At 51.8% G+C, this 13,820-nt stretch overlaps 8 protein-coding genes across 8 annotated transcripts; 6 read left to right on the forward strand and 2 right to left on the reverse strand.

Annotated features, from left to right (window-relative positions):
* Nucleotides 1-372: 372 nt before the first annotated feature.
* P170DRAFT_457725 (acyclic terpene utilization AtuA family protein) lies at nt 373-2,553 on the forward strand (the record flags this gene model as incomplete). The annotated part of the gene is made up of 7 exons (XM_024851738.1): nt 373-430; nt 485-559; nt 616-794; nt 845-1,485; nt 1,537-1,740; nt 1,801-1,940; nt 2,003-2,553. The coding sequence occupies 7 exons, from the start codon at nt 373-375 to the stop codon at nt 2,551-2,553; spliced, it is 1,848 nt and encodes a 615-aa protein (XP_024702746.1).
* A 1,290-nt stretch (nt 2,554-3,843) lies between these two features.
* Nucleotides 3,844-4,384, reverse strand: P170DRAFT_241041 (uncharacterized protein). Its single transcript, XM_024842956.1, has 2 exons — nt 4,005-4,384; nt 3,844-3,951 (listed from the first exon to the last, which is right to left on the reverse strand). Exon 1 carries the CDS (start codon nt 4,295-4,297, stop codon nt 4,043-4,045), a length of 255 nt encoding a protein of 84 aa, XP_024702747.1. The 5' UTR covers nt 4,298-4,384; the 3' UTR covers nt 3,844-3,951; nt 4,005-4,042.
* Nucleotides 4,385-4,748: 364 nt separating this feature from the next.
* On the forward strand, nt 4,749-5,798 carry P170DRAFT_439103 (NAD(P)-dependent oxidoreductase). The gene has a single exon (XM_024849762.1). It carries the CDS (start codon nt 4,845-4,847, stop codon nt 5,721-5,723), a length of 879 nt encoding a protein of 292 aa, XP_024702748.1. The 5' UTR covers nt 4,749-4,844; the 3' UTR covers nt 5,724-5,798.
* Nucleotides 5,799-6,837: 1,039 nt separating this feature from the next.
* Nucleotides 6,838-8,594, forward strand: P170DRAFT_439105 (bZIP transcription factor). Its single transcript, XM_024849763.1, has 3 exons — nt 6,838-7,322; nt 7,378-8,308; nt 8,358-8,594. Exons 1-3 carry the CDS (start codon nt 6,855-6,857, stop codon nt 8,447-8,449), a joined length of 1,491 nt encoding a protein of 496 aa, XP_024702749.1. The 5' UTR covers nt 6,838-6,854; the 3' UTR covers nt 8,450-8,594.
* Nucleotides 8,221-9,491, reverse strand: P170DRAFT_413391 (MBL fold metallo-hydrolase; the record flags this gene model as incomplete). Its single annotated transcript, XM_024846976.1, has 1 exon — nt 8,221-9,491. The coding sequence occupies one exon, from the start codon at nt 9,489-9,491 to the stop codon at nt 8,610-8,612; it is 882 nt and encodes a 293-aa protein (XP_024702750.1). The 3' UTR covers nt 8,221-8,609.
* Nucleotides 9,492-9,948: 457 nt separating this feature from the next.
* On the forward strand, nt 9,949-11,032 carry P170DRAFT_362967 (flavonol reductase; the record flags this gene model as incomplete). Its single annotated transcript, XM_024844545.1, has 2 exons — nt 9,949-10,357; nt 10,416-11,032. 2 exons carry the CDS (start codon nt 9,949-9,951, stop codon nt 11,030-11,032), a joined length of 1,026 nt encoding a protein of 341 aa, XP_024702751.1.
* A 175-nt stretch (nt 11,033-11,207) lies between these two features.
* P170DRAFT_241075 (NAD(P)-binding protein) lies at nt 11,208-12,192 on the forward strand. Its single transcript, XM_024842957.1, has one exon. It carries the CDS (start codon nt 11,384-11,386, stop codon nt 12,170-12,172), a length of 789 nt encoding a protein of 262 aa, XP_024702752.1. The 5' UTR covers nt 11,208-11,383; the 3' UTR covers nt 12,173-12,192.
* A 228-nt stretch (nt 12,193-12,420) lies between these two features.
* On the forward strand, nt 12,421-13,484 carry P170DRAFT_478300 (ClpP/crotonase; the record flags this gene model as incomplete). Its single annotated transcript, XM_024853550.1, has 3 exons — nt 12,421-12,740; nt 12,804-13,271; nt 13,340-13,484. 3 exons carry the CDS (start codon nt 12,421-12,423, stop codon nt 13,482-13,484), a joined length of 933 nt encoding a protein of 310 aa, XP_024702753.1.
* Between the last annotated feature and the right edge of the window lie 336 nt (nt 13,485-13,820).

Below are 13,820 nucleotides of genomic sequence, written 5' to 3' on the forward strand. Positions count from 1 at the left end.
ACTGAGGTGGTGGTCTAATTTATTTACCACAGGATTTTACACAATAGCCAGGATTTCAAACAGGCTGAATAGATTTGAAAAGAAACGCAAAGGAGCGATGGGGCACAATGCCCAAGTTCTGAAACTCCACGGCGCCGTGGAACTTTCGTCCCCGAGGCCCACGGGAAAACCGGCCCACGGCAACAATCGCGGATCATCACCACAACAGTGGACCCAGTGAAGTGAGAATTTTAGTGGGTGTAGATCCTCCACGGCCATTGGAGGAATGTGGGGTATCTTCTGAGCTGTTTATAATGTCCTAGGTCCTGCGCTATATCTCATCCAGTCTGCATTACCCAACGATAGGTCTACATTTCGGACGACGAGAACAAGATGGCGTATGCTATACTCAAACGCCCGGTGAGAGTAGCCAATTGCTCGGGATACCATGGTGAGTTAATTGTCATATTGTTCAAACCCATTTGCTAACGAGTGAATTGGATAGGCGACCCGGCGTATGAAATGTATCGACAGGCGACTTTGGGAGATGTGGACTTCATCACTGGGGATTATCTGGCTGGTACCTTCATCCCTCATTCCTTTTAATCTATCTGCCTCGCATATTAATTCAGATAGAGGTGAACATGGCAAACAATGCACAAGCCTGGAGGGCTGGGAAACATCCCGGTTATGAAGAGACTGCGTGGGATGGTCTTCAGCAGACGATCGACGTGATTGCAGCAAAAGGCATCAAGGTTGTGATCAACGGAGGCGCCCTAGACCCGAAGGCTTTGGCTCTGAGGGTGCAAAATCTGGTCTGTTGTTTCTCTAGAAACTAACTAGTCAATTCTTAACGCTGTTGCAGGTCTCGGAAAAGCAATTAAGCCTCCGCGTGGCATACCTTGCAGGCGATGACCTGTATGACCGTGTCGGACCAAACATGCCTACGACGAAGGATGGTCTCCTCCATCTTGATTCTGGGAATCCCTCCGTGGTCCCACAAGACCTGACATTCGCATTTCTACACAACTCCGAGTCAACTCCCGTCCCTATGGTATCCGCACACGCATACCTCGGAGCCCGTGGAATCGTGGACGGTCTCCAGCGTGGCGCCGATATCATCGTTTGCGGGCGTGTTGCTGACGCCAGTCCGGTCATTGCTGCTGCTTGGTTCTGGTACGATTGGACAGAAACAGACTATAACCGGCTCGCGGGCGCCCTGATAGCGGGACATCTTATCGAGTGCTCAGCGTATGTGACTGGGGGCAATTTTGCAGGTTTCGATCAGTGCCCCCTGGATGACCTTATAGCTCCTGGATTCCCGATAGCGGAGATTGAAGCGGACGGGTCTTGCATTATCACAAAGCATCCGGGGACGCAGGGGATGGTGAATTCCGATACCGTCCGGTGTCAGCTCCTGTATGAGCTACAGGGGAATGTCTATTTGAATAGCGATGTAAGTGCACATATTGGAGATATAGTGGTTGAGGAGGTAGGTACAGATCGGTACGTTTGACCATCGGATGCGATTGTTGGAACGTTGACTGACGATACCAGGGTGCGTGTATCTGGCATCACCGGCTCTCCTCCACCTCCTACTACGAAGCTCGCGGTTTTCTATCATGGGGGATATGAAGCCGAGTTGCTGCTCAATGCCACTGGCTATGCTACTTCCAAGAAGTGGGATCTGCTGGAGCGGCAGATCCGTCATTTCATACCGCAGGATGTACAAAAGGAGCTTGAAACGCTTGAATTTCAGAGGTTTTGCGTTCCTATCCGTAAGCGTTGCAATGGGTCATTGTGCTAATCGGAAACTGTTAGAATTGGTGTCCCAGCAGAGAACCCCATCTCTCAAACGCAAAGCACCACCTATCTGCGAATCTTCATGGCCTCTCGCTTAGAAGGCGCCATAGCTGCAGTATCCAAGGCCATGAAAGACATTTCCTTAAAGCACTTTTCCGGTATCAACAGCACCTGCTCCCCAATTACCGATGCATGGACATGCCTCCGCTAATGAGACCAGGTTTTCACGCTACTCTGGACACTCGTACCGCAGTCCCACGCTCATTCCTGGCATACTACCCTGCTCTTATCAAGCAATGTGATATGACCGAGTCGATTAATTTCGTTGAGCTCGACAAAATAACGTCGTTTGACACCGGTCATCCTCCGCACTATGAGCATCTTCCTCAAAGAGAAAGCTACGACCCCGAACCCTCCGAACCAGTCACCGGATCTACCAAATCCCTTCCCCTTGGCGACATCACTCTTGCACGCTCAGGCGACAAAGGCGGCAACCTCAATTTCGGCATCTTCCCTAAGGACCAAAAGCACTGGTCATGGTTACGCTCGTACATGACTACTGATAGGATGAAAGGCCTTCTTGGTCACGATTGGCGAGACGAGTTTTATATCGAGCGTGTTGAGTTCTCACGGATATGTGCCGTGCACTTTGTGATCTATAGGATACTGGGAAGGGGAGTTAGTAGTTCCAGTCGGTTGGATGGGTTTGGAAAGGGATTTGCGGATTATATTCGGGATAAAGCCGTCCAGGTTCCTGTTGGTTTGCTGTAGAGAGATTGTTGTAATTTGAACTCTTTATTTTATTGATATCAAACAGTGACATTCAATAGTGGCAAGTATCAGGTAAAAATTGGAAAACGTAATATAGACACCTACACATACATTTCGGCTCTTCGGTGACAATGAGTGAGAGCCAGGATGGACGGGCAAAAAAAAAGAAATATAAAAAAAGAAAAGAAAAGAAAAAGAAAGCACAAAATCGCAAGACCACAATATACATAAAAGGAGGCATAGGAAATTATTCAGCTACGACCAAGACACAAACGGCGCTTGGACACATCCTTTGTTGTCAGATATACACTCAGGCAACTCAAGAAGGGCTACCATCCCAGCGGTATTAATGCACTGTTTTGCAGGGCTCTTCACCTCATAAGGGAAGGTACCACACCCGAGATCAACGGACCCCTTGCGTGCATTGATATTCTGATGTCCTGCAGTTTGTTCGCCTAGTCAGGTTGAAAACCAGTTAGTATATAGATCTTAGGGAAACCATAATCTCAAATCGCAAAGCCACAAGGACTATTGCTGAGGAGCCTATATGTTTCAGAGCAGAAAAGGGAGCAAATCCAGGCCTTTTGACATCCTTGGAAGCCCAGGGCTTCGCGATATTTGTCATAATTATTGGGGTTTGCCGGCTATGTCCGCCATTCATATCGACAAGCTAGGCCGGGTTGCTAAATGCGTCCATTTGGGAGCAGAAAGACTCATGAATGCCCTGGAAAGCAGTAGCGGGTAGCTCTTAGATACGAGGGCTTTCAGAGGCTATGGTTGAGGCTAAGCGGGAACTGCGCGGCTCCCGGGACAGGAATTCGAGCGAAGAGGGACCTGGAGGTTCTTCGTTGCGGCCGAGAACCAATGCTAGGAGTGTCACCAAATCACGCAAAGAAAAAGGAAAAAGCAAATTCCAGAAACTCGCATTAGATTTGTTCTTCTCTATTCGGCCAAGGAACATAGTTTCAGTCTACACAGCCAACAGAGAGATAATTTCTTTATCGCCTCTTTCTTCCGCCAATTGCGCCGCGGTCTGACCATAGTATTCCATCGACGGATCCGCTCCATACTCCAGCAAACAAGGGATGACTTCTTTTCTGCCCAGATCAGCGGCAAGGTAGAGCGGGGGACCTCTAGAAGTTGATCCATTGGGGTCTACCCCGTGCTCGAGGAGAAACCTTGCCGCGCCAAGTGCTCCTTCTTTCCGTTTTATTGCACTGAACATAAGATCTGTGTTAGCAGGAAACCTCGCTCCGTATCAGACAAGCAGCTCCATAGCCTCCACAGGCCCATGGCCAATAGCTGTTGACAAGGGCATAAAGCCTCGCCTTCCTAAGATTTGGGCCGGCGCCATGCTCCAAGAGGAGGCGCGTGCATTCTTTGCTCCGGACCACTAGCCTGTATCGACTGTCAGAGTCGAGTGCCTTTTGCTTAAGAATGATTCATAGTACCTCAGGGCGGGGCTGTTCGAGCCGACTGAATTGACATCCTAGCCACGGTCAAGTAGGTGCTGCAGGATTGGCACACTGAGGGAGTAGGTAGCACCGTGAACCGCGAATTCAGTGATTTCGGCGCCGTGATCAAGCAGCTGCTTCGCAATCTCGAGGTGATTAGAGTACGTAGCTGCGCCGAGGGCCTTGTTCAAATCCGCCTGGGCGAGGCCATTGCGTGACTCCAGAATCTCCCGCACTTGATCCGGGTTACCATCGATGCAGGCTTGTCTCAAGTTTTTTTCAGAGCCCATGTTCTAAGCTGTGGCTATTACTCCGTATTTATGGGCAGCGGCATACTTTGGAAAGGATATCAAGGAGCAGTTGTGGTGATGGACAGGAAGAAAGATGTGGTCTGAAGCGGAGATGCTGAGACCAAGAAGGGACCTCTTGGCACAGGGCAATGCAAGAAAGTCTTGTGTTTAAGGGTTATATTCGTAGGTTAATAGTTGCTCGAATAGTCGTGTTGGCCCAAAAATGAGTCATATTCCCTTTCAAGGTATTGTCTTTGGATGGTGTTGATGAATTCTATTGCCAATCAGCCAAGATAGTGGCTGCGAGCGCCAAGTGGTGAATACGACAACAGAGATGGGATATGAACCTATTCGACTAGTCAAATGCTATCATGACAAATGTTTGATTTGAAATCCAATTTTGAGTCACATATGCCAGACATGGCTCACTTGTTCAAGAGACTCAACGTGTATAAAATGTTTGATCTGCTCTGAGCTGAACCTTCCTGGCAAGCTCAACCACTCGGTCATTATCAAATCGACAAAACCAATAAAACCACCAAACACAATGTCTCGTTCTATCAGCATCCTCGGTCTTGGGGCAATGGGAACAGCCCTTGCCTCCCAGTTCCTCGCTCAAAACTACAAGACAATAGTCTGGAACCGTTCGCCTGCCAAGGCAGTTTGTCTCGCCGAACAGGGCGCCCGGGCAGCATCCACCGTCCTCGAGGCGCTCGCTGCCAGCGACATGATCATCATATGTCTTCTGGACAATAAAGCTGTCGAGGAAACACTCACTCCGTCGTTCGCTTCATTGTCGGGTAAAACGGGTAAAACCATCATCATTAACCTGACGAACGGCACGCCAAACCAAGCCCGCAAACTGTCCACCCTGATCACCGACCAGGGCGCGCAGTATATCCATGGCGGTATCATGGCCGTGCCCGTCATGGTCGGTACTCCGCATGCCATTCTGCTCTACAGCGGAGCGTCAGAGGAGATTTTCCGGCCCCTCGAGAGCGATCTGTCGCATCTCGGAGTCGTCAAGTACTTTGGTCCAGACGCAGGGTCAGCATCGCTCCATGACCTAGCCCTGCTATCGGGCATGTACGGCTTATTCTCCGGGTTCTTTCATGCAACAGCGCTCGCCAAATCTCAAGGCACTGCTGCGACGGACTTCATGTCTATTCTCACCCCGTGGCTGACCGCCATGACACAGTATCTTGGGGTCCTTGCCAAGCAGATTGACGACGAGGACTTTGCAACAAGGGGTTCAAATCTGGAAATGCAACTGGCTGCGGTACCGAATATTTTGACGGCGGGAGATGATCAAGGCGTTTCGTCGGCAATGATTCTTCCTATCGTTCAGTTGTTGGAAAAGGCTGTGCGTGATGGATATGGAGGGGATGATCTTTCTCGTCTGATTGAATATTTCAAGCTAGAGTAGGTACCTAGGTAGAGCATTTGAATGATCAATTACGGTGACGACGCGTCATTCGAGTATATCAGTACGTGTCTGTTTCCTACCCGAGATTTACTTCTGCGGTGTTCTGCAAGCCACTGTAATAATTGGAAGCGTATTGCTAATAAAGAAAATGGTCCTCTGCCTTCACATGTCACATGTTGTACGACTGAAGGAAATGATAGCACCTGTCCCCGAGAATGCGTTAGCAATGAACCATGGTCCCTTTGCTCCTCGGTCACTACGTACGAATTGTATCGCAATGCCTATGACATTAAGTGTCCTGCCATTTTCATATGATTGAACGGGTCATCCTCTTCACTCCCCCATCTCAGGGCTGGCTACATATCCCAACTGCATGTACAGCAGACCATGACAGACCGTTCCATGGTTGCGGCCTGGAATTACTGGCTCTGGTTGGGACAGTGACACTGCCCTGAGGAATACGAGGAGCGGGTGACCGCCTTATTGGGTTTGTTCCAGCAAACCAAGAATAGAAAATGTCATGGTTTTCGGAGTTACGTACGCAAAAAGACCGACCAGGCAGACGGGCCCGGTGGAGAAGGAGTCTCAACGTTTTATATATAGTTCCTCCGCATTCCGCAGGACGTGTCCTTGCACAAGCAGTGAGGATAAATTATGGATAATTCTGGACTATGCAGGATCCGACGCGCAATGGTTCCAGGGTATTTATGTAGGTCTCGAATGGGTCCACATGGAAATAGAGACAGCGTGAAAGCATACAGTCATGTCATCGGTCATCGGGCAAAAGGGGGGTCCCTGATCAGTAATCCGAAATAAAAAATTCGACCCGGAATTAATGATTAGTGATCGTGCCGTGCCGAGGCTGTTCTGAAGTGGTCTAGCGGCGGTGTTATGCATGCATATCTGCTGGATAGATGACTAAGGCGACATAAGATAAGGTTGGCGCGGCCGGGGATAGCCCGAAGCGTTAACGCCGGCCGTTGTGGCGTGAATCCATTATTCTGCGGCGTTGAGCTGCTCTTCCCAGCTTTTCGTTCGTATCCCACTACATCTATCTGTCCTTCTTGCTATGCTCGACCTTCGCATCTCTTGATCCTCGCTCACATGAATCCAAATACCTCCCTCGTCGCTATGGATGGCCCCATGTCGCTGCAGCAGTACGACGGGGCCGACCCCGATGGCCCACTGCTGCCCTGGGATGAGGTTTACCAGAAGCTGCTGCTGTCTCCGCGCAATCGTCCGTCGATTGTGGATGGTCCGCTCAATACCACTAATTTGAATTCGTTGCTATCGGCCTCTTCCTATCCCGTTCCTGAATCCTTCTACCCGCCGGGACAGCGCGTCCCCGATCCGTATGCGCAAGTCCCGTTATACGGCGGCTACAACCTCGACGGCCCGCCTCGACAAGCAGCCCTTGCTCGCGATATCCCCAGGATCAAACGCATTCCTTCCGATCCGACGCCTCCTCCGGAACCGACCGAACCGCCAAAGAAGCCCAAACGCCAGCGTACCAATGCCACTGCGACCGAGGCCTCGGCGCGAAAACGCGGTCGACCGCGCAAGAACTTGGAGGGCCAGTTGGGCGAGGACCCAGAAGAGGTGTGTTGGTTTGCATTCTCTGGATTTGCCTCTTCATCTACTGACGGGGGACCAGCGACGTCGCATGCAAATTCGTCTAGCCCAGCGCGCCTACAGATCCCGCAAAGAAGCCAACATTTCCTCCCTCAAAGGTCGCATCGCGCAGTTGGAATCGGCCGTGGAGAAAATGAGCACCACGGTGATCTCATTCAGTGACAAGCTCGTTCAGTCCGGGGTGCTGGCTTCGCATGCCGATCTGACCGGTCATTTGCGTGAGACGGTTCAGACTTGTCTGGATTTGGCCAAGGAGACGAGCGAGGAGCAGGATCTTTCCGAACTATCGCCGGACAGCGGAAAATCTCAATCTTCACCGGACAAGGCCAATGGCCCATCGGTGCCCCCGGAACTCGTGTCGAATCCCATATCTCCCGCCATCTCGGAGGTGAAGGATTATGTGTGCTCGCCGCATTCCAGCTCCGATCGTTCGTCGCCGTCGGAGAACATCGTCGTATCTCATATGGAACTGTCCGCTTTCATGGAACGTTTGCACATGGCATGTCTGTATCAGGCTTATCTTGTACTCGCGAACCCCTCGGTTTCCATGGATCGCCTGAAACGGCCATTCCGATTGCTGTTCACTGTCATCGACCGAACACGCATGGTGGCATTCTTCCAGGCCGCGCTGCATGCCAAGGTAGGCCAGAGTCGATTGGACGAGTGGAGAGAAGTTCCATTCTTCTACCTCGGCGGTGCAGGATCGCACTACCCTCGATCCCCTTCCAGGGATACGTCTCTAGAGCTGCATCCACTTCGCTATAACCGGTGGGAGACCGTCCAGAATCCTCTGTCTCGCGTCTCGCCAGAGTTCCAAGACGAGCTAGACGGGGAATGGTTCGATATTCAGGACCTCGAGGGGTTTCTCCGCGAAAAGAATGTACATTTTTTTGTCTCCCAGCCGGAATCCAAGCCATCTCCCCTGTCCATTAATGTCGGACGTTTCATACCTGGTGAGCTCCCTTCGTCCCTCTCTGCCATCCAGGCTAATAATATGAGTAGCTTTAATTACCAAGGCGCTTTGCCTGGGACGCACGCCGGGATTCCGACGTCATGACGTCGAAAAGGCTCTGCGGGCGGCCATATGGGCTTGATGCCTCAGAACATGCATGATTAATGATTTTACGACTCTTTTCGCAAGGGCTGGCCTGTTGACATTTATAATTTGGTTATATAATGGCGCATCTCTTGCTAGCTGATACTCCGCAGCCACAAATTGGAAATAATTCTCCGTTCTGCTAGCTCACTCCAACCCTAGATCCTGGACTGCTTCGCCGCCTGCATGGCACCCATGGCACCTATCACCAACGCCCCGGTGTTGAACCGATCCGGATACAGTTTCGTCATAGCCGCCACGATCTCCCGTGCCGACTTCGGCTTGCTCTCCACGACTCGTGCGAAATCCTCAATATACTCCTTTGTGTTTCCCAAGTGCCACCGTCCCATGATCTCCCCTTCCTGACAATGCCCCGGAACGACGTACAGCGGGTCCAGAGCTTCAATCTTCTCTACTGCCCGTATCCATTCCTCCCGCTTAGCAGCTGTACTTGCCTCTCCCAGCATCTGATGGACCTGTCCGTACACCACGTCTCCGCACACCGCCAGTCGGAGATCCGGCACCCAGAGCACCGTCGAATCGTAGGTATCCGAGTGACCCACTTCAATGGCCTGGAAGCACCACTGTCCTTGCAGCTTGAATTCGTTACCGGATGGAATCGGATCCGCGGAAATGAACGGTTGTGCGATTTCTCCCGGGAATCTTGATTCCCATTGGCTCTGGTAGTTTCTGTCTTCGATCTGCTGCTCCATGTGTTTTATTGTCCCTGGTGTAGCGAGCACCCTGGCGTCGGGGTACTTGGCCTTGAGAAGCGGTAATCCGAAGAAGTGGTCCCCGTGTCCGTGGGTGATATAGACGTATGAGATCTGTCGGCCGGGGGCGATACGTTCGATCCATGAGATTAGACTTCGAGTCTGCTTGATGGTGATGGGCGTGTCGATGAGAACGGCGTGTGTCGCTGAGTAGACGAGCGTGCAGGAAATCGGAGACCACAAACCCGCTGGTTTATTGTCGTTGGGCTTGGCCGGGTTTCTGAAAGGAGTAGGAGGGGCAATGTATACTGCTGAACGGAGAGTCATGGTGGTGATTTATGTAGTATCAGATCCAGGTGAGATCAGCTTGAAATCCGGGGCTCTGGGCAGGTATTTATCCCAGAGAAGTTACGGAGAAGCATACACCCCTGCATCCTATAGTCCCCCTTCGACTTAAACTCCGAGGCAATCGATCAGTAATCATTATGTTGGCCATTACGGCTGGCAGATTAAGCTCGTGGGTCTTCCCCAGGCAATGACCTCATGGCTACAGGCCGGGCCTTTTTGATTAGATTTTTTGATTAATGAACATTTCTCTTGGCAGAGAAATTTGGTTATATTCGCAATCTCTTAGGGAACTTGCCTGTCCAGCACTTTCGATCCTAATGTCAGCACTTCTCTCTCCCTTCAGCCGCACCGTGTGAGTATTTAATCGACCAGATTCTCATTTCACTTCCACAAATATTTCAAACTTCACAACGCATTCTCCAACCAATTGATCAGCATGTCCCTCGTCCTCATCACCGGAGCTACCGGCTTCATCGGCTCTCAAGTTGCTCTGCACATTTTGAATGCCGGATACCGAGTGCGTCTCGCCATTCGCCGGCCCGAACAAGGCAATAAATTGCGCCGTGTTCTGGTCCACGAAGATCAGATTGAGTTTTCGATTGTTCCGGACATTACTATCGCCGGGGCATTTGATGCCTCCCTGCAAGATGTGCAGTACATTATTCACATTGCATCCCCGCTAGCCAGTGGCGGCGGCGCGGATCTCCTGACGCCTGCAGTTCGCGGAACGGTGTCAATTCTCGAATCAGCGACGAAGGCTCACTCAGTCAAGAAAGTGGTTATCACCGCGAGCGTGCTGTCGCTAGTCTCACTCGGAGAAGTCGCCAATTTAGATGTCGTTCGTGGTTCGTTCTCCCATCCATTCCAACAGAAAAAGCCATACTAACTTTACCATACCCACAGAAACTAGCACCGTCGACTACAACATCGACGTCTCAAAAGTGACCTCCCTGGATCCGATGGGTCAGTACCACGCTAGCAAACTGGCGTCGTACAAAGCAACTATCGACTTCGTGCAGACCCACCAACCGCCCTTCGACGTCGTCACCCTGCACCCCGTCTTCGTCTTTGGCCGTAGTCTGGTTCAAGAAACTGCAGCCGAGCTGGGCGGTACAAACGGTATGCTCTTCCAGACGTTGGTGGCCGAGAAGCCGCTCATGAGCCAGTATCTGGGAGTTCATGTGCTAGATGTAGCGGATGCGCATGTCAGAGTGCTGGGTGATGATGTCAAAGGGTTTGAGTCGTTTTTGTTGTCATCGGATGGGAGAAACTGGGCCGAGGTACAGGGGTTTGTGAGAAGGGAGTTTCCCAAATTTCCACTGGGGTGGTCTGGTGTGGAAGAAAAGAAGAGGCGGTATTCTGTCGATGCTGCGAAGGCGAGGAGAGAATTGGGGATTAATTTCCTCGGCATGGAGAGGCAAGTGGGTGATTTGCTGAAGCAGCAGATGGAGCTGCGAGAGGGGATTCAATCGGCATCGGACGGTGGTGGAAGCCGTGCTGGAACGCTCTCATATGCATGATATGTTTTGGATCATCGGCTGGGTCCTGGGCTTGACATATCCTGTTCGCGGACCGTGAACGGGGCTAGAGAATTGGCCGATACCAAATTCTCTCATGCCATGTTAACCTTCAAGTCTCCAGATTCCGCATAATACTTTCTTTCAGTCTCCCATAGAAAACAAACAATAATTATCGATGGCCGAACACCATCTGGCCGACTACTAATCGAATCCAAACCGAATTGACTAATCAGCCTCAACCTCGGCTAAACGTCGTCATCGCCAACCACCCCAACTCCATAAATAAACCACACCTCATCCCTTCGTCATCTTCCATCCATCCAAGTCATCTCAGCCCTCACTCTCAAAACCATGGCCCACAATCCACGCCACAATCCCGTGCTCGCCGTCGTCGGCGTCGGCCCTGGCATCGGAGAGTCCGTATCGCGGCACTTCGCCTCGAAAGGCTTCAGCGTAGCCCTAATCGCGCGGACGGAGAGCAAACTGCGCTCGATCCAGGAGTCTATTCGTGCACAGCACGGAATTCACAGCGCAAAATTCTACGTCACTGACGTGCGCTCCGAATCATCTGTCATCGCCACGTTCAGCGCCATAAAATCCGATCTCGGCGCCGTCAAGGTCCTGGTATACAACGCTGGCTCGAGGCGTCTTCGGCCGCGAACGCTGATCGAAACCCCAACCACCGAGTTCGAAGACTTCGTCAAAATCAACATGCTCGGCGCCTACTACGCCTCGAAGGCTGTTCTTCCCGACATGTTAGAGGGCGCATCGGGTACGATTATCTTCACGGGCGCGACGGCTTCGATCCGTGGGAGTCCCGGGCTAGGGGGGTTCTCACCGGGAAAGTTTGGGCTGCGGGCGTTGGCGCAGATTATTGCGAGGGAGTTTCAGGCGAAGGGAATCCACGCGGTGCATGTGCTGGTTGATGGGCCGGTGGAGAGCGATATTATCGGGTCGGTGGTGACGAAGAGGTGGGAGAGAGACGGGGAGGGGGAGAAAGTGCAGGAAAAGGACCGGTATCTGATGCAGCCGGCTGATCTGGCGGCGTTGTATTGGTATCTGCATGAACAGCCCAGGAGCACCTGGACGCAGGAGTTGGATGTGAGGGCGCAGAGGGAGGGGATATTTTCGAAGCTGTAAGTGGATGTCAGGAATCGGAATATAGTGCTTTTCTTTCCGATATAATATGTCCCCCAAACAGAGTGAATTGATATTTTCATCTTCGGTAGAACTGATAGTCACATTTCCGCATTGTGATTAGTGAACACTGATATTCTCATCCACGTGGAGAACCGAGGACCCCGGACTTCCCCCAGATATAAATCCCCATTCATCCACTGGCTCAGTCCACCAGACTACACAACTATATTTCACCATAAACAACCGAAATGATCCCAAACCCGCCCACCGTTCCCATCCCCTCGTCCTACGAGTCCCTCCCTCTCACCCATGTCAAAGTCTCCCATCACCCTGCCGGCAGCCCCGAGGCTACGCCCGTAGTCGTCGTGACGCTGAATCGACCCGATAAACACAATGCTTTCACCATCGAAATGATGGATGACTTCGAGAAGATCTATCCCATGTTTGACATCGATGAGCGCGTAAAAGTGGTGGTGCTCACCGGTGCAGGCAAGATCTTCTGCGCGGGTGCGGACCTCGAACGCGGGTTCAAGGGAGAGAAGGAGAGGACGATGGATCATCGTGATGCGTTAGTTTCTTGCTTCCATGTTCCCTCATATCAGTCAGAAGATCGGTGACTCATACTCTCCAGAGGAGGCCGTCTTGCCCTCGCCATCCATCGGTGCCGAAAGCCCACCATCGCAGCCATGCAAGGATCTGCGGTGGGATTAGGCATGACTATGACTCTTCCAGCGGCGATCCGGATTGCCTGCGACAAGGCGAAATACGGGTTTGTGTTCCCGAGGCGTGGTCTCACGATGGAGTCGAGCTCCTCGTTCTTCCTGCCCCGGTTGATCGGGTACTCGCACGCGATGTACCTGTTGACCACGGGCGGAGTCTTTCCTCCCGCGTCTCCGCATTTCGGGTCGTTGTTTGCAGAGACATACCCTGATTCTGCACAAGTGGTGTCGCGGGCATTGGAGCTAGCAACTGAGATAGCTGAGAATGTCAGTCCGATGGCATCATATCTCAGTCGGCAGCTTATGTGGAGGGGTCCTGCGACCGCCGAGGAGTCGCATTTGGTTGATTCGGCGGTGCTATATCATATGTTTAGTGGACGGTTTGCCTCTCCCTGTGATCGCTGGGTTGTAGATATGGAGATCAAAAGTATGAAGCTAACCTTCGCAGGGACCAACAAGAGGGCGTTCAGGCGTTCTTCGAGAAGCGCAGGCCCCATTTCAAGGCCACGCTCGAGGACGATGCGCCGCCGAATTTCCCGTGGTGGACGGAGGTGGATACAGGACGACGGGCGAAGGGACAGTCGAAACTGTGATGGACTTCGTCTGAAACTGGATGTCACACTTTGTCGCGAGAAACTGCACATGAGTGGCTATTGTTTGGTGTCTGAGTAAATAAATCCGATCGTGTTTTCCATCAGCACGGCCTTTTTCCACAAATTCGCCAGCACATCACTCATTCATATCGCCACACCATTCATAACACTTCCGTAGATTATGCACCGGTCCCCCAACCGAACACTCCTGATAACACCATAAGCATCGCAAATATCCTGATTGTCGATCCGTTGATCTATTCGGCCTCCAATCACCGGCGCCCAATCGACCCACGGGTTTACCGCATCGGGCAACCCGGCCTGCAGCATGATGTC

Source organism: Aspergillus steynii, assembly GCF_002849105.1.
Source record: "Aspergillus steynii IBT 23096 chromosome Unknown P170scaffold_6, whole genome shotgun sequence".
In the NCBI taxonomy this organism is placed as follows: domain Eukaryota; kingdom Fungi; phylum Ascomycota; class Eurotiomycetes; order Eurotiales; family Aspergillaceae; genus Aspergillus; species Aspergillus steynii.

What these genes read in the sequence shown, in the direction of transcription:
- P170DRAFT_241041 (XM_024842956.1), bottom strand. Translation starts at nt 4,297, where the DNA reads ATGGGCTCTGAAAAAAACTTGAGACAAGCCTGCATCGATGGTAACCCG.
- P170DRAFT_439103 (XM_024849762.1), top strand. Translation starts at nt 4,845, where the DNA reads ATGTCTCGTTCTATCAGCATCCTCGGTCTTGGGGCAATGGGAACAGCC.
- P170DRAFT_439105 (XM_024849763.1), top strand. Translation starts at nt 6,855, where the DNA reads ATGGATGGCCCCATGTCGCTGCAGCAGTACGACGGGGCCGACCCCGAT. An exon ending in TGGGCGAGGACCCAGAAGAG is followed by an intron (nt 7,323 to 7,377) that starts GTGTGTTGGTTT and finishes ACGGGGGACCAG; the next exon opens with CGACGTCGCATGCAAATTCG. An exon ending in TGTCGGACGTTTCATACCTG is followed by an intron (nt 8,309 to 8,357) that starts GTGAGCTCCCTT and finishes TAATATGAGTAG; the next exon opens with CTTTAATTACCAAGGCGCTT.
- P170DRAFT_241075 (XM_024842957.1), top strand. Translation starts at nt 11,384, where the DNA reads ATGGCCCACAATCCACGCCACAATCCCGTGCTCGCCGTCGTCGGCGTC.